We start from the raw sequence: 18,589 nt of genomic DNA on the forward strand, positions 1-18,589 counted from the left end.
ACTGTGTGATGTTCAGACAGACATACTATGAAACCCACTTCTTAGTTTTGAGTTGGTGGTCTTCAGAAATAATTTAACAGTCCTGAAGACCACATGGCTCCAGTCTATCATAAGATTCCAAAAGAAACAGGAAAGCCATTCTAAAAAGAATGAAAAAAAAGTTGAGTGGCAAGTCTGGGATGGCATAGGTTTTTTCCACAGTGTTTTGTAAAGGCTGACAGGCAATACTGAAACCAGTTCTCCCCCTACCTGTAACCAAGCCTGTGACACATCACTCACAATGCCACACATCTGACCGTGGAGGACATATAGATAGCATATAGCTAAAGCCATCAATTTGTGAAGACAAAGGTCTGGAAGTATCCCTAGGATGGCCTTTCTCCCAGATAAATTGCATCTGGACACCTTGTAAAAGTTTACGGAAGGCAGAGAGAATTATTTCTATATTATTCTGCAAGTGACCGGTGCTAAAATACTTACATAGGAAGTTTGTTGTTGTTGGTAGCTATGCACACAGGAAAAGCATGGGATGGAAAAGGGGGTGAGGGAAAAAAGGAAGCAATTTATTTTTGAAGGATGAGGCCATGCAACTTGGATCAGCTTGTTTTAACTCCAGGAAAGGATAATGAAGACCTTGATCAAGTAACAGGCAGAGAGATGAGTGGGGGAAAAAGAGGTGAGCTAACAAAACATTAAACCAAGAAAGCTACCTGGAATTAGCAGAAACAAGTGAATAGAAAAAGTTTGTTATCAGAGAGAAGTGCATTATAAACATCAAAACATGGACTACTTGAACAGAAATTTAATACAAAGGGTAACAAAGGTCAGGCTCAGCTAATGCGTTCTTCATATACTGTAATGGACTTTTATGTTGTATCAGTACTTGAATGAGACAGTTTCACTAAAATGAAAGTTGTTTAGTTAAAAAAAATCAAACTCTTAACATGAGCCTCATAAATACATAAATCTGTACTAACATCTACAGCCACATGTAAGCATTCTCACACAACCCTCTTAGACCAATGACAAGTATACTTGACAAGAGAATAAAAGACAATTTACTATTCACCAAGGAGACAAGGGGGAAAAAAACAAGAACCAAAATCCACAGCAGTACTGTAAAATACTGAAAAAGGTTTCTGCTAGGCCTTCACATCAGGATTAGTCAGTTTAATTCTGGTAAAATGAGAGAAGAGTCATAACAGTGAAGTTGCTACAAGCAATCAACTAGTGTTTACAGAGTTCAAAAAAAGCGAGGGGGGGAAACTGGGGGAAAAACCACCACATTCCTCTTTTGAAATGCCATGGTACTCTAACTCTTGTAACACTTTGGATAGAAATGTTTCAATCTGAGAGGGTTGTGTAGGAATACTGCTATGTTCAGCAGTTGCTGTAATTTAAGCATATTAAAAACAAATGAAATGAAATTATAAAGTTTCTCTAAGTTCAGAACATTAACATTTAAGAATTTAAAAAGTAATTTAGCAATTTTAAAGGAGAATATGAAACAGCAGTAACTACCTCAGTTTTCATCTGAGAAATGTTCCTTTTTAAAATGTTCCCTAAAATTCACCCTAGAACGTTTCCCAGAAAAGCAAAGATCAAGCTACCTTCAAGACTTCTTAATCTTTTGACGTAAAGCTCAGGGATGGTGATGCTATTTAATAAAATGGGAAAAGGGAAACAAAATGGGAAATGACTGCCCAGGAAGGAGTACTGCAGAAAGGGATCTGAGGGTCATAGTGGATCGCAAGCTAAATATGAGTTAACAGTATAACACTGTTGCAATAAAAGAAAACATCATCCTGGGAAGTATTACAAGGAGTGTTGTAAGCAAGACACAAGAAGTAATTCTTCCAGTCTACTCTGTGCTGATTGGGCCTCAACTGGAGTATTGTGTCCAGTTCTCGGTGCCACATTTCAGGAAAGATGTGGACAAATTGGTGAAAGTCCAGAGAAGAGCAACAAAAATTATTAATGGTCTAGAAAACATGACCAGTGAGGTAAGATTGAAAAAATTGGGTTTGTTTAGTCCGGAGAAGAGACGACTGAGAGAGGACATGATAACAGTTTTCAAGTACATAAAAGGTTGTTCTAAGGAGGAGGGAGAAAAAATCATCATCAACCTCTGAGAGTAGGACAAGAAGCAATGGGCTTAAATTGCAGCAAGGGTGATTTAGGTTGGACACTAAGAAAAACTTCCTGTCAGGGTGGTTAAGGACTGGAATAAATTGCCCAGGGAGGTTGTGGAACCTCCATTATTGGAAATTTCTAAGAGAAGATTAAACAAACACCTGTCAGGGATGGTCTAGATAATACTTAGTCCTGCCACGAGTGCAGAGGACTGGACTAAATGACCTCTCGAGGTCCCTTCCAGTCTTATGATTCTATGAATGAAAGGTAGTGGAGAATGTGTGTCAGAGCAGCCCTCAATTTAAGATTATTTTTTAGTGAACTCTAAGGTCAGCACATAAAATCTTACATTTGCCAAAAATGTCAGTTATTGCAGCTTTCTGCCATTTTTGAGAATAATGAATTTGCAATTCCATACCGTCATTCATTTGATGACTTCAGAGTGCTTTACATGCCCTGAACCTTACAAAGCCCCTCTCCCCCCCCCCCATCTTCCTAATTTTACAATTGACAAAGTATGATCAGAAAAGTGACTAAAAATGGCACCCTTCTACTTCCATCAGATGCACACTTGAGGCAGTGACTCTGAACACACCAATTACTTTAGCATCAACATGCTTCCAAGATAAAACTACTTTTTACTGCTATGGTAAAAGCAATGTGAATCCTCTTCTGGTCACACCTCAACAGAACGGTTAGCTAACTTCTGGTTGGAGAATCTTTGTTACTGGTGAGAATGTGCAAGCCAAAAAATGCAGAATTTGACCATTACATACCAGGTGTGCCCAAAGGGCTGGAAGTTGTAGAGAAAAATATATTACTTGTGATCTGAACAAAATCTGATCTAAAGTCAGAGAGGCACTACCACATGGAGCTCTACGACGACATAGCCACTTTCCAGATAACTGCACATGACAACTTGCTCATAATCACACAGAACCAGGGCAAGGAACAATACAGAGATCCCATCTTCCAGTTCTATGGTCTGGACAATCTTGTCTCTCCCATTTAATCTACACAAGACTGTTTATTAATAAGCTAAAAGTAGAGCAATCCCAAGTGATTGAGGAAATTTCTAGCATTTCTCTTTTAATGTAAAGACCTGAATGTTACTTATGCAACACTAAATTATACATAATTTCCAAGGGTAATTACTTTCATAGGAGGATATTTGTGGTAAGGTGCAGCTCCTGTTGCTAATTCAATGGCAGTTATTCCAAAACTCCACATATCGGCCTTGAAATCATAACCTCTCACCTATTGCAGGGCAAAAAAAGAAGTTTTAGTGTGGTGTTTTAAAATGTAAAGTCATAAGATACAAGTGCATTTAATTAGTCATAAAGATACCTGTTCCATGACTTCAGGTGCCATCCAACATGGGGTACCAACAAAGGTTTTTCTTACTTTGTTACGGGTAACATCACCTCCTGTCGCTAAGAAGGCACTAACACCAAAATCTGGAACACATATTTTAAAAAAATTAAATTAAAATTTCACCCTTCCCCCCCCATACCAAAATTAAACAGAAAAAAAAATGTATATTTTCAAATAGGAGTCCAATTATAAAATCTTTTGTATAACTAAATTTAGCTGAAGAGTTATCTTTTCACAGCTGGCAAAACTACACAAAAATGTTAGACACACAGAACAGCCGCCTTATCTTCCTCAGTTCACATTCTTCTGTTAATAGACATCAGGTTAAAAAACAAACACACAACACACCGTCAACATGGGGAATTTATTGCCATGGGATGTTGTGAAGGCCAGAAGTATAACCGAGTTCAAAAAAAGAACTGGATAAGTCCATCAATGGCAGTTTAGCCAAGATGGTGAGGGACACATGCTCTGGGTGTTCCTAAACCTCCAAACTGCCAATAGATGGGAGTGGACAACATTTTGAGATCATTCAAAATTGCCCGTTCTGTTCATTCCCTCTGAAGCATCTGGCACTGTCCACTATCAGAAGACAGGATACTGGGCTAGATGGGCCATTGGTCTAACCCAGTATGGCTGTTCTTATCTTAAAAGACTGCAGTATTTCCAACTGGCCCAGTAATTTTGGCATATATGAAGAGTATTAGATTACATTCCATTTGCCTTCAAAGGGAATTGAGCCACCAAGTTTTCAATTTTGTATTTTTTGGATCATTGTACCCTACTTCTAAGGTTCCTTACTTTTTCTGGGCTTGTTGATTTATCATTTCTTCCTGGTCTTGTTCATTGTTAATAAAGTTTAAAAAAAAGGGGGGGGGAAAACTCATCTGCAAAGACCTCTGGAGACCACAGCAAAGAACACAATTAAAATCATGAATGAAGTAAGGCAACATGGGCAATAAAAAGCTATATTCTTGGTCAGAAACCAGCAACAGAACATAAACATGATTGTTTCTGCTGTATTGTTCAGTCTTTTTCCCTACAAGTATTTGGGATTTTTATATTATCCGTACAGTTTGTGAAATCAGTACAACATTTGATGCTCTCATGCTGGACTGCAGAGTTCTGTATCTTAATATACCCTGCAGTTAGACACCATTTTTGAACAGAGAACATTAAAGGGCTTCTTGCTGCTAACACCACAGCTTCTTATGCATTCCCCTTTTTAAGCATGCAATTCTTAACTTGTCCTAACAATTACTTTTTTAAAATTGATTCATAGGACTTGAATGCACTCCTTAATTTAAGAGTTTACTCACACTTGAGCCCAGTCTTCTCAGCACGTGGCTGTGCATTTTTGTGCTTTCACAACAGCATAACTAAAGTAGGTCTTTGAGACATTACAGAACCAAACCTGGACCCACTCACATTCATTTCCCCACTAACCTTGATGGGATCAGCATTTAGGATTTTACCTTTGGTTTAAAATGGAATTAGAGTTTGATCATTGATACTTTGTCATTACTCTCCACAAAGCTATTATCAAGTGTCCCGCCAGTAAGTAGATTACAAGTAGATTGTCTTTTTTGGTTCCCTCCTATATCTCCACACACAGAAAAAACAATGCATTTAAGTTTGCCATCTAAATATGTTTTCAGGGACCTGACCTGCAACTTGTTTGGTAAGGATTAAAGGAAGATCCTTGAGAATCTGGGCCTGCTGCATGAAGCACTTTTGTTTTATATAAAACATTGTAGGTTAGGAGTTGCTGCTTTGGGACTTGTCAATATTCTGTAATAGGTAATGTCTTCTGAACACAGTCCTTCTGTCTAACCAGGCAATTCCGCACTGAGTACTGAAATATGAAGAACGATGTTATCTATATTTCAGTTCTAGGTTTATTCGTTAACTTTTCATGAAGTGAGTTATCCAGATGAGAGAGAGTTTTCGTTTTGTTTTTCAGGCCACATTTGTTTTTATCTTCAAGTCTGTGTACCACCTATTTTAAAAAATTTATTTTATTTATATGCATCTATTTGTATTTACTGCCTCGTTATTAATACATATTTTATATTTTGCAATGTTCTACAAATGGCAAAGGCAAGAGACAAAATACCCAGAATCAAAAGCTTCATAATAATCACCCAAATACTGCCAAATAGATAAGTGTATTTTATGACTTCACAGATATCAATGACTTTCAAATGTATATTAAACTAGCAGGAGACTGCAGTGTTTGACAAGTCATATATAGATGAGAAACTAGAAGACCAGAAGTCATAACAAAAAGCGTTCCTTCACTGAGTAGCTTTGTATCTCAGTAATAGAGCCTTCAAAACATACCGTTTGTTTACTCAAAGGTTCAGAGAGGTTTAACTTTCCATGTCCTAACCCAATAATGTGCCTTTAGCGTTGACATTTTCCTATATTGTTAGGCCGCTTAACCAAATGGGAAAAGGGAAGTGGGCAAAACTGAAGAAGTTAGATAGCAAACTGTTACACATTCGTGGTAAGAGACAGTAGCAATGTACAAGCAGTTGCCAAGGAAGAGAAGTTAACTATTGATGTTTATGAAGCTTCTTAAGAGCCTTGCAAGTGGAAAGAATGGTGGGACTGGGACAGCCTCACACATACAGTGAGTTAATACATTAGTGACAAGGTTTTCCAAAGTATTTAAGTGACTTAGGAGGAGTCAATTTTCAAAAGCAGCATATGCATGGATGACCCCAAGTCTCACTGAGTACAGTGCAGGGAGAAAGTCAACAGGCATTAAGCTCATGTGCCCAAGTCACTTTGGAGAGAGAGACATACTTGGGAGCTTTTGAAATGTTTATTCTGGAAAAAAGGAAATAGATTGAACGTGATCTGTGTCACACAGGAAAATAGTTCAGCCATCTCAATCTAATGCTTCATAAACAGTTGCCCATATGGCACAATTTGCCAGCCTTAAGTCATGAGAGCCTCAGGACTAGGATAGCAGGAGTGACAGAGGTCAGGACTGAGATGGATTGGTAAGAAAGACAGGTTTTTTGTGTACTATGTTCTTTTAGAAGAACATAACCTTCTGATTAAGGTTAGAAAGCAAGAGGCAAACCTACTTTATATTCTTTCTTGCAAATAAAAAAGATTTGTTAGACATTTCTATTATATAGTAGATGATGGGAGGGAGTCATCTGTACTAAATCTGTACTTGCCAACTTTTACTACACTGTGGTATCCAATATCCCAATATTTCCCTGAATTGAGAGGAGGTTACTCTGTAGTAAAATGCTGGTGAATGTAGGGGTCATGGTGTCTATTGTACTCAGAGCTCTAAACTATGCTGTTTTGGCTGAAGTCTTCTCTAAAATCAAAGTTAGGTGGCAAGTTTTAACCCTTTTCTTTTTAATAAAGATGGAAACCTTCACAACACTCTGCATGACCCAGCTACTTTCCCAGGCTTAGAACTAAGATTAATATTGAATAGGGCCTAAAAGTACCTTTGTTTTGAAATTTTTGAAAAGAGGCAGCCTCAAAAGCATCTGAAAAAGGTCTGGTTAAACACGACCTGTTCTGTGGTCATTCACAGCCACATCGATGAACAGTGAAGGGGCTGCCTGGTGAAATGTAAAGGTTTTGCACCCACAGCTACGTATGAAATGGAAATGAAAAACCTTCTCCCTAGATTACTAAAGCTGCATGCTCTAAGAGAACAACAGAACTGTCACTTTTACTGACTAAAGTAAAAACTTTACCAAATAGCCCATACCTTCTTTCAGTTCCCCCTCAGTCTCCAATTGTGATAACAAGAGAGGATTGTTCATTACTGTGTGCTCCTTATCTCGACTTGGTTTTCTGTTCCTTCACTTAGTTCATGGCTTTTTTATATTCTCTAGGCAAGTCAAGCCTAGAAGGCTGAAACATTGATGAAGTACCAATTATCTCTTGCACAAGGCACTAGATGTTACAATCTTATTGGTATTTAATAGGCTATAGGACTGTGGGCCAGTAATGATTTTAAAACCATTTAGTTAAAACTAGGATGAAAAACTTTCTATTCACTACAAAGGAGAAGTGAAAGAGGAAAAAAAAAAGTTTGGGGCTTTTTTTAAATTCCAAACCACACAACAAAAGGTTTGCTATATTCCCCCTAGCCACCTCTGTTCCGCTACCCCAGGGTCTGTGGCTAGACATCTCTTTCCGCACTTCAATTTCTTTGAAGATTCTAGTGGACTGAGCCTACTTAAATAATTAAACACACTATTAAGTCCATATAGATTCTGTTTCTTATTTGTCACACACAAATGAATGTCAATATTTGTTAGCACTTTGCAAAAAGCGAGACTATTGAAGGGCAATTGCACTTTCAAATATTATTCTTTACAACATTTAACAATAAACCATTTTGTCTTTGTATATTTCTCATTTTGAACTGAATTTTATTATGCAAAGCCACCAATACTGTGGTCAGGAACTAATCCTTTAATTATAGTACTCAGAGGTGTAACTGTTAACAAAGGGAGGCATAAAAAGTGTTCAATGAAAAGCAATTTTTGATTGTGTCCTTTTATAACTTTAAAAGAAAAAAAATACGTACAAACTGAAAATACAGAGCACCCACAACGTTGAAAAAATAGAATAAGTTTTTTTTTAAATAGACTGTAAAAAAATCAAAATTGATGACTCAGTCTCTTAAATGTTTTCATCTTGCATATCTGCTTTCATTTATTGCTGGATTTACAACAAATCACATCGTACGAACTGCCCGAGCCAGCAAGGACTCGCAAAGACAGTTCAGATTCAATTATTCTCCCCAGGTGAAGATGTGGAATAGCCTTCTAGCTAGAAAGTGTGCCATAAAAACCACATGCCACAGGATACATGCCATATGTCCACACAGTCATGGAGTTTCCTTAATTCTGGATGTACTGCATGACTTTGCAGCACAGTGAAGGGACTTACTGAGAGTAATGCCAAGGACAGGAAGGGACAGAACTGATCACAGGGATTCTAACTAGAGCAAGAAGCAGCAATGTACTGTCCAAAGAGACATATGGTAATCCTGGTAAGAAACAGTAATACTAATGAGAGGGACTGCTTGACCTTCATAGGATCAAAAAGGTATAATCAGAGTATCCAAAAGTTAACAAATCAATTGGGACCACTTTAAAAAAAAAAAAAAAAAAAATCTAATGCAATCATATGGATGGAGTTTGGGGTAATTCCTTTATAAAAACGAGTGGATCTCAAATACTTGAACTAGTGTTTTAGAAAAGTCAGTGTCTCAGCAATTGCCTGCTATGTCCTACACTTCAAGCCATGTGATTTCAGCTACAGCTATAAGTCTGCCCTATTATTTCCTCTGATTTCAATTTAACATTAATAGAAAAAGCCACAGAAGACTTATATCCCATTCATTTTAATATTAGATTTGGGGGTGGGGGGCAGATCAAACCTCCACCTGTTACTTCTATTTAGTTCAAAGGAGATTTTTGCTCACAAACTGAAACCTAACATTTTTCTGATTAGTGACTTGCTCTCAGTATCTAATCTACTAATAGTTTCTGCTCTGTTCAGTGTTATTTCAATGCCCTTGTAAACGTCTATTCAAAAACAAAAAAACATGCAAAAAGTCATGTGGACAACCCATGGTATGTTCAAAGCTTCTTCTAAACTTATGCAGCCTAGTGGCTAGCAATCATGAAAATTAACAACTTATTTGGTTGATAGACTACCACTAAGATGACTACTATGCTTTATAACCTGATCATTAAGAGGCCTTAGAGATTATTGGAGTGTCCATCATGAAATAATGAAATGTTAAAAGTGGAAAGGGAGGCATTTTCTCTTAAACATCTCTCTACACATCTTCAAGAAGAGACTTGAGGCCAAGGTCACTGTAAAAACATCTCCATTGTATTTTAGTGTAGACTTTAGAGTCACCGTGATGTATTAGAATAATTTACAGAAATACAGTTCATGACATAATGCAGAGGACATCAACATGAATTGCTAAGTCTGGGTAACAAATTCTCCCATGCATGTGGATAGTTACAAGATGCTGGGAAAAAAGGAAATAGGTTTTTGGACACTGTTGGTATGGCTTGTAAGGCAACTAGGATATATGCTGCTCAGATGCTTTATTGTTGCTTTGGAGATCATGTAGTCTCAAACTGGGCTATTGCACCACATTTTTTAGCTGACACCCCCACATTATGAAGTTGGTAGCCCAAGAGATACTACAGCATTTCTGGGGGGGGGGAAGATCTCAAAAGGTATCACTTAGCTTCATTTCCATTTCCCCTTGACTAACTAACTGTTAGGCCTCAGTCATAATCATTACCTGCTATTTGTACTGAGCCATCTTCACCCAAAAGGATATTGCCAGCTTTCAAATCCCTATAATGCACAAGAAGAGAGTTAACTTTTTGAATAAATTTCATGTGTGATTATAGCTATTGTACAGAAAGCTTCATAAGACAAATGTAAAATTAGTAAAAGGTTCAACCACTCAAAATATGTTGATTATCTGATCTGAAACTAGGTAGCAAAGATGCTCCACTGACGTTTAAAATAAAAGGCAGGTGTGGGGGGAAAAGGAAGGGACATGATTTTGTTAGCTTACATAAAAGCAAATAGACATGAAAAACTGAGCTTGTATTCTTTCAGAGTCTAATGCCAGAAGGACCCATTTAGGTCTATGTCCAGTGTATGAGATATAAAATTTCACTCAAATACCCCCATACTGAGCTCAATGACTTTAGACTAAAGCATTTCAGTCCTCATGAGATTAAACTGTTGCATGCCACAGGCAGAGAACAGGAGAGCAATAGCAGAGAAGTGATTAGGTGAGAGAGACCCAGATGAATGCTAGCAGGCAAGCCCATGCTGCAGCAGAAGGCAAAAAACCTGCAAAGTTCCTGCCAATTTGATTTGAGGGAAAATTCCTTCCCAATCCCAACTCTGGAGATCAGTTTAACCCTGACCATGAGAGAAAGACACACCAGCCATTCATCTAAGAGAAGACTGCTCTGTACAACCCCAGAGCACCAGTTCATCCCACCTCCAGCTGAGGCCAATCTCCGATGCTTCAGAGGACAGCAGGAAAAACCCCAGAACACATCTAGCTAGTTGTGCATCAGGAAAAAAATTCCTTCCTGACTCATGCAGGCAACTGGCTGGAGCACAAGTCATTATCTTAATGCAGAACTGCAATAATTGAGCTTGAGGCAAGGTAGGCAATCCTATTCTCCCTAGGGCCCCATGAAGGAAGGGGATAGGCGGATTCTCAGATTTCAAAGCCAGAAGAGACTAAGGAGGCAATCGAGCCCAACCCCTCTGCACAGTGCATAGAGTTTCCCCCAGAAACTGGATTAAATCATATTTTTAGGAAAAAATCTAGTCTTAAATACTCCAAGTGACAGCAAATCCACCACCTCCCCTAGATACAATTTCCTATCTGCAAGGGAACAGTTTATCTTACCAGTAAGAACACAAGCCAAAGCCATTTCGAATGGAAACTAAGGACCCAAATTCAGCTTTGATGTAAATGGACGCAACTCCAATGACCTCAAGGGAGCTGCACCTTAACAGCACTGCAGAGGCTGGCCCTAGATGTCTCCATCCTAACAATCCAATGAAACTTTTCAAAAAATTCTACAGTGAGGAACTGCCCTAACTGCACCAATAATTTAAATAAATAAAACTGCTTTCTTTAATCTTCTGTAAAATGCTCTAACCCAATTTATGGGAATAGATTAAATAGTTTACTGTAAATTTACACCTGACTAATGTGCTGCGTAGGTGGTTTACAAAGGTTCTTAGATGGGCTGTAATACTTTGGTCTCATTTTGGTTATTAGGGTTAATGTAGCTGGTGCTGGTGGCCTGTGATATACAGGAGGCCAGACTAGATCAAACTCTGTAACTCACTCCTACAAAGACATCTACTCATGCTTCACGTTGAATTCAGTGAGTTTATTCACACAACTAGTGGCACTATTCATACTCTTAAAATTAAAAACAAAAGCATGTGCCTAAGTCTTCATAGGATTGGGCATTTTTTAAATGACAGATTTATACCCATTTAAACTGCACAGAATACATGTTCCTTTCAATAACCATACAGTAAAAAAATTAAGAATCTGAATCGTACATCTTCCTAGGATCTACTGAAAAGAATTGGCATTTGCTGTCACTGACTAACTTTTCTCACTGATATATTTTAATAGTGAAGCAAGTGGTGGTGAAGGGAAAAAACAAAAAACACTCTAGCCATTTTGGAAGCAGCAACTTCAGTTGTTTAATTTAGTGTCTACTAGGGAAAATCAGTGATAACCCATTTGGGCAAGAAGAATGTAAAAGATTCTACTGTAAACAATGCTTCCATGCTGCTGCTGTATGAGTTAAGAGAATTATTTCTCAACTCAGTTTTGTAATGAGACTCAAACAAATAGCTCTTCTCAAGCTTCTTATATTCCATTACAAAAAGAGCTGAGAAAAATCTCTTCCTAATCCGGAGGAAAAGGCGAGCATTAGACTGTAATGACTCTTCCTCTGTTAGCATGGGCAACAAATTAAGGTTTGTGGCACATCCTTTGAAGGTCTAGACTGGAATTCAAGAAACATGGGTTCTAGGTGAGGAAAATGTGTCTTAATTTGACAAGATGGGGCTTATTTGTAAAAAGCAGTTTGAAGATGAAACATGCTACTTAAGAGTAACAACCTAATCTTGCATTGGGCCTGTGCTGTACCATTTTAGGGCATTTGTTTACAGTATTAATTGATCACCTTTTGAAAGCAAACAATTAAAAGAATAAAGACACTACTGGATGAAGCAAAGAAACGGTTCAAAGTATCATCCTTAAAGCCAACCTTGTCTTAACCAACAATACTCATGAGGTCAACATATAGTGCAGGGGTAGGCAACCTATGGCATGCATGCCAAAGGCGACACGCAAGCTGATTTTCAGTAGCAGTCACACTGCCTGGGTCCTGGCCACGATCCGAGGGCTCTGCATTTTTATTTAATTTTAAATGAAGCTTCTTAAACATTTAAAAAAATCTTATTTACCTTACATACAATATATAACTAAACTATTATAGATTTATAGGAAGAGAGCTTCTAAAAACATTAAAATATTTTACTGGCACACAAAACCTTAAATTAGAGGGAATAAATGAAGACCTCGGCACACCACTTCTGAAAGGTTGCCAATGCCTGATATAGTGCTTCTGACACCAAAACTCCAAGTCATGGAAATAACCGGTACAGCTCTACCTCAATATAACGCTGTCCTTGGGAGCCAAAAAAAAAAAAAAATCTTACCACATTATAGGTGAAACCGCGTTATATCGAATTTGCTTTGATCCACCGGAGTGCACACCCCCCCCAGCGCACTGCTTTTCCACGTTATAGCAGAATTCATATTATATCGGGTCGCGTTTTATCAGGGCAGAGGTGTATATCACTATAGCAGTCATATAGAGTAGTCTGAGTGAATGGAAGAAATATAAAATTACATGTGATCTATACCTTAGGAGTCAATGAAAAGTGGGCATTTACTAAGATACAATTTTTTTATTTTTATTTTTTTTAAAACAAGTCCAAAAGGTGTTCATGGGTCCTTCAAAGTAGGTTTATATTAAGTCAGAGGGGGCCCAAATCAGGCCTCTATTGCGCTATGCACCATGCAAACATAACAAGAAGAGGGTCAAAGCCCCAAAGAACTTGCAATTTATGTAGAAGAGAAGAGAAGACAACAGTTGGATACAGACACACAGTACAAGATAACAATGATAAGCCAGTCAAGGTACACCAGCTGCCTAAACAGTGCTATCTGCCACCAAGAATTATCGAACATAGTCCTTTAATACACCACTACCTCGATATAACGCCACCCGATATAACACGAATTTGGATATAAACGCAGTAAAGCAGTGCTCTGGGGGGGTGGGGCTATGCACTCCGGTGGATCAAAATAAGTTCAATATAACATGGTTTCACCTATAATGCCGTAAGATTTTTTGGCTCCCAAGAACAGCATTATACCAAGGTAGAGGTGTATTTGGAGGAAAGCATCAATTAACCAACCTATTAGGATTGACCAGTGTCAGCCCTAGTGAAGACTATTAATGCAAATTAAGAATACAATTCACTGTATACATGCTCCTACCTGTGAATTTGCCCATTCCTGTGTAGATAATCTAAGCCTTCCAAAACTTCTTTAAGAATTGTTGCTATGATAGATTCTTCAAGGACACCATTCTTGTGTTCCCCTCTGTTGATGATATACTTTATTATATCCAGCATTGAACCTAAATTGAAAAGCCGGATTTCCACAGGGGCGAGGTGAAGGGGAGGGAAAACAAGTCAAACAACCTGTTTGAGCAGTCTTACCACAGTGATTACTGAGATATCAGAAAATCTGGTCTCTATTAGTTCCTACATTTTAATATTTACACTTCTTTACTCCTATTAAGCTATTCTGCTTCAATTTAAAAAATCTTTGTATGCTCGCACAGAGACCCTCAACTACCAGCTGTTTGAATAAAGTGCACACATTGCTCAAAAACATCATTTGGTTTAAAAAAAAGCGAACATTCAACTTTCTGCTTACTGATTTATTACCCTATTGTTGGTATACATTTCAATACATTGAACGTTTACACAAACACTTCACAAAACAGACTAGAACATGTTTCCTGCCCTCAAGAGTTTCCATCCAAGGTCCCAATTCTGAACTCAGATCCATGTGGGCCAAATCCCATGCCTACAGCAATCCAGCTGCAGAACTGGAAATGAAAATTGTGCATAGTAATGAAAAGTATTCTAAGGAGAGCGCTGCGGCCTCAGCAACATGCACTGTGATGTATCACTTTTCAAAACAAAGCTTTTGTTTTTAATTAATGTCAACAGTTTTCAATAGCGACATTGTCTTTTCAGCTAGGCATTTCCTGACAGTGACTAGCTAGGGTATTAATGATCATTTGGCTTCATTTTGTGTCCTCAGCTGCTCTAGCTAGTCATTAACTGTTGGCCAACAAAGATATTTCATATTATTGCTTATATTTTCTCCATTTCAGTGAAGCCCAAGTAAACTGTTATTTTAGGCAGATTTTCCACATTTGTTTTCTGACCATAGATGTGCACTAGTCATCTGCTGCCATCAGAACAGATCTTGGAGATCTTGTGTTACTAAATGTAACACAAGAGGATATAGTAAATTATTTGCCAGCAAGGAAAAAATTGGTTTCCCAACTGCAAATACATGGAGTTTTCTGTCTTTTCCCCTCCCAAAGATGACTATGATTAAGTTTTCATATTGTCCACAATAATCATGCAAGCTGTGGGAATCTTTTTAAACATCCAGTCCAAAAAAAAAGTGATACAGCAGAGAAAACAGACAACTTTCGCTACAGGCCTAATATGCATGAAATAGTATTGGTCCTTCTCTTGGTGAGGGACAGGATGAGGGAAATAGAATCTGCAGTGGCTTGTTTACTCTTATTTTAGATAATTAAATGAATTTAATGCTCAAGAAAAAAAATGACAATAGAACTGATTAGATCTGGCAAAAGTGCATGTTTACTCACACAGCCTGAATAATGTACATTAAAAAAGCAGCATCCCTGTTATGCCATTGAGCCGGTGTGTTCCTCTACTTTCCTCTTCCCCACAAAAGGAGGTATTTGGACTGGATGAATTAATACAAAGAATGTGCATATGCAAATACATCATCTTGAAGTTAAACAAGCTCAAGCAAAAAAAAAAATCAGGAACTTACCTCCACTCAGTAACTTCATAACCAGCCAGAGTTCATCCTTAACCACAAAAGACGTGTAATAGGTCACTATATTGGGATGATTGCATTGACTCATGGCTTGAATTTCTTTCTATAAGAAAAGCAAAACAGGACAGTCTAGAAAGACAGCAGTTCTATTTTGCTATATCATTTTTATGTTATTAATAACTTCCCAAGTGAAATACGAGACTAGAATAGTTTACACACACAAAAGTTTACAATTTACATAAACCTTGGGCAACGGAACCTGTTTTGAAGATGGGGAATATTAAGGGGAGGCTGGCCAGGAGATTGATACCATGATGCCAATCTTTTCTTCTGGAGGGAGGGAATTGTCAGAGTCATGATCCCACAGGGAGCAATGGTGGACCATATACAAGGTAGAAGGCATGGGAGTAGATCACAGAAAAGAACAGGTTTGGCATGCAAGTTGGAATTAAAACGAAAGAACAAACCCACTGTAGAATAATGAGCCTGTACCCTCCCTGTTTTTCTCAAAAGGCCCTTGGCAGCACAGGAACAGAGAAAACTGATGTAAAGAAACTCTAGGATTGGAAAATGCATTAGACAGAGAGGAAGAGGGGTGAAAGGGGAGTAAAGTGTGGGGCTCAAGGTAGAGACTACATAGCCAAGTGAGTGGAGGAAGAAGGCTCACAGCTAAAGAAAACAAGTCAAAGGAAATGACTTAGTAGACAAGTACATCAGCAGTGAGCAGATGATGTGGCCAGAAGCAGCAGCACTACCAAGTCATACAGTCTGCAATAGGTTGCAGGGAAGACAGTTGTACACATTCATGAAGGTAACTAGAATCTTAAGCCCCAGACCTCCTTTTCCAAGGTTATTTTCTTATTTTTAACTTAAGATTTTAAGAGTATTTCTTACAGTGCCTCCCAGACAGTTACACATAGGAGCTATTTCTGTTCTTTAAAAAGCAAGAAAATGTAGTTTTTAGCTTATGTCTGGCTTCCACACTTCATTTTCGTCACCATGAAGGCCTCTAATGGTATGTCTACACTGCAACGTAAGCCTCTGTTTGAGCCCAGGCTCAAACCTAACCCCTCCCTTGCGTCCACACTGCAACTGCACTAACTCAGGGCTTGGACCCAGGGTCCCGGGACCCTGCAGGGCTAGAGCGTCCAAGCTCAAGCCTAGCCAGGATCCAGAGTCTGAGCCCTATTACTTTGCAGTGTAGACGCTGCCCCGTTTAATTTGTGCCCCATGAGTTATCCCACAATTCCATGGGACAACTTCCTTAATCTTCTATCCCAAAAATCTGCAATCCACTCTATTGAAAACAGAAGCCACCACCCCCTCACCCCTACCATGGTGAATGGCAGCAGCTTAGGTCAGCATTAACCCATTCTCTTCTAATCACAGATCTGCAAGCATACGATCAGAGTGCCTGCTGGGTTTGCAAAGAGTTTGGCAGGCTGTTCAAACTTTCTGTAATGTGAAGGGCAGGCAGTAAAGTTTTTCCCCACACTGCACCACAGTCCTAGGGCTAGGAGTGGGGAGGTTCACCTAATGGGATATCAACAACTTTTTTCAAAGTGCATTAAAAAATCATTTTAAACCACCTTTGGTACAACACTTAGAAGGATTAAGTGGATGAGCAAAAGGATTTTTAATTTTTTTTTTTTTCAAATCTGCTTACCAAGTTATTTTCACAGCACTGAGTCTAAATGGGTAGATATTTTTCTTGTTTCTACAGGTCTACCACACAAACACTTGAGGGTTTTGGTGGAGGTTTTTTGGCTTGTGTTTGTTTTTTAAATAATATGACTAAAGTTACAAAAATTGGCAGAGAGGACTCAGAGCAGGTGTTATACTGAAGGTACTTTTAAACTTGTTTAATAAATTGGTTTCCAGATGGTTGTGTCCCTTTTGTTGGAGATCCTCTTTTTATAGGTTTGTCCTAATGCCACAGAAGTCCATTGGATAACTATATATTTATTCAGATAGAGCCACTCCATTCCATCAGGCAAATGATCTAAGCTCCAGAATGAGTACAAAAGAGAGTTTCCATTAACTGGGCGTAATGACTCTGTTACGACAGCTAGTAGCCAGGTAAGAATACAGAAGTGCAAAAAACAAACAGCAAGCTGACCCCATATATTAAAAGTAGTTCAAACCCATGTGTACTCAAGAAATTGTAAACGTTTCTCTTCTTCCTTGAAGCACAGGGTAGATCAGATGACTTGCCCTAGGTCACACAGGTAGTCTGTGGCAGAAAAGGGAACTGAATCCAGATCTGAGTCCAGTGACTCCTCCAGTAGACCATGCTTCTTCACTTCACAGAATCATTATGAGCCAAAGTTTGACTTACCTTGTAGCATTTGGTAAGAACTTGATTTAGGAATATTCTTCTTATTCAAAACAGTAATGGCAACTTTCACCGTATTTAAAACAACAAGGAGTCTGATGGCACCTTAAAGACTAACAGATTTATTTGGGCATAAGCTTTCGTGGGTAAAAAACCCACTTCTACAGATGTTAGTCTTTAAGGTGCCACTGGACTCCTTGTTGTTTTTGTGGATACAGACTAACATGGCTACCCCTCTGATACTTGACACCGTGTTTAAAGTTACTCACTTGACTGAATAGGTTCTTCAGGAAGTCTGGCCATTAAGTACAGAACTTTCACGTCATTACTCACACAAGTACTCCTTACTAATGTGAATGTTCCTACTTACACATGAGCAGTTTCCTTGATGTAACAGTTTTATGATCAAACCACTACTGATAACATTTTCGCAGCGATTCTGGACATTTAATATGCCTATAGAAATTTTGTTTCCCTGGCTGAGACTGAAGCCTGGTCTACACTTAAAACTTAGGTCAACATAGCTACCATTGCTCAGGGGTGAGCGCTGTAGCTACGCCAACCTAACCCCACATGCAGACACAACTAGGTCAATGGAATAATGCTTTTGGTTGACCTAGCTGTTGTCACTCAGGGAGCTGGAGTTCCTACAGTGATGGAAAAAAACCCTTCCGTCCCTGTAGGGTGTGTCTATGCAACAGGGTTATGGCGGCACAGCCATGGTGCTGTAGCTGTGCTCCTATAGTCCTTATAATGTAGATATTGCCTGAACTGATGAAGACAAGGACCCCCTGGCATGGACATTTGGTAGCAAACAGCTGGATTCACAGGGTAGTAGACAATTCTGCAGACACCAGCAGTGACATAAGATCTCTATCTGCACATCAAGTCTTTTTCTAAAATGCAGTAGCTTAAGATTGTTAATTGAGCTTACTTTGCAAAATGAAGTGGACATTTAGCACAAAAGAAATTCAAAG

The 18,589-nt window shown here is 38.6% G+C and overlaps 1 protein-coding gene across 2 annotated transcripts in view; it reads right to left on the reverse strand.

The window, feature by feature from the left end:
* STK39 (serine/threonine kinase 39) overlaps positions 1 to 18,589 on the reverse strand; it is a 166,284-nt gene that overhangs the window by 107,514 nt on the left and 40,181 nt on the right. For both annotated transcript variants that reach the window (XM_044978288.1, XM_044978289.1), the window contains exons 3-7: positions 15,272 to 15,380; positions 13,661 to 13,802; positions 9,830 to 9,885; positions 3,481 to 3,590; positions 3,289 to 3,390 (exon numbers count right to left, since the gene is read on the reverse strand). In XM_044978288.1, the coding sequence (XP_044834223.1) occupies positions 3,289 to 3,390; positions 3,481 to 3,590; positions 9,830 to 9,885; positions 13,661 to 13,802; positions 15,272 to 15,380 (519 nt within the window). The remainder of the gene's footprint in view (positions 1 to 3,288; positions 3,391 to 3,480; positions 3,591 to 9,829; positions 9,886 to 13,660; positions 13,803 to 15,271; positions 15,381 to 18,589) is intronic.

This window comes from Mauremys mutica, chromosome 10 (assembly GCF_020497125.1).
Source record: "Mauremys mutica isolate MM-2020 ecotype Southern chromosome 10, ASM2049712v1, whole genome shotgun sequence".
NCBI lineage: Eukaryota > Metazoa > Chordata > Testudines > Geoemydidae > Mauremys > Mauremys mutica.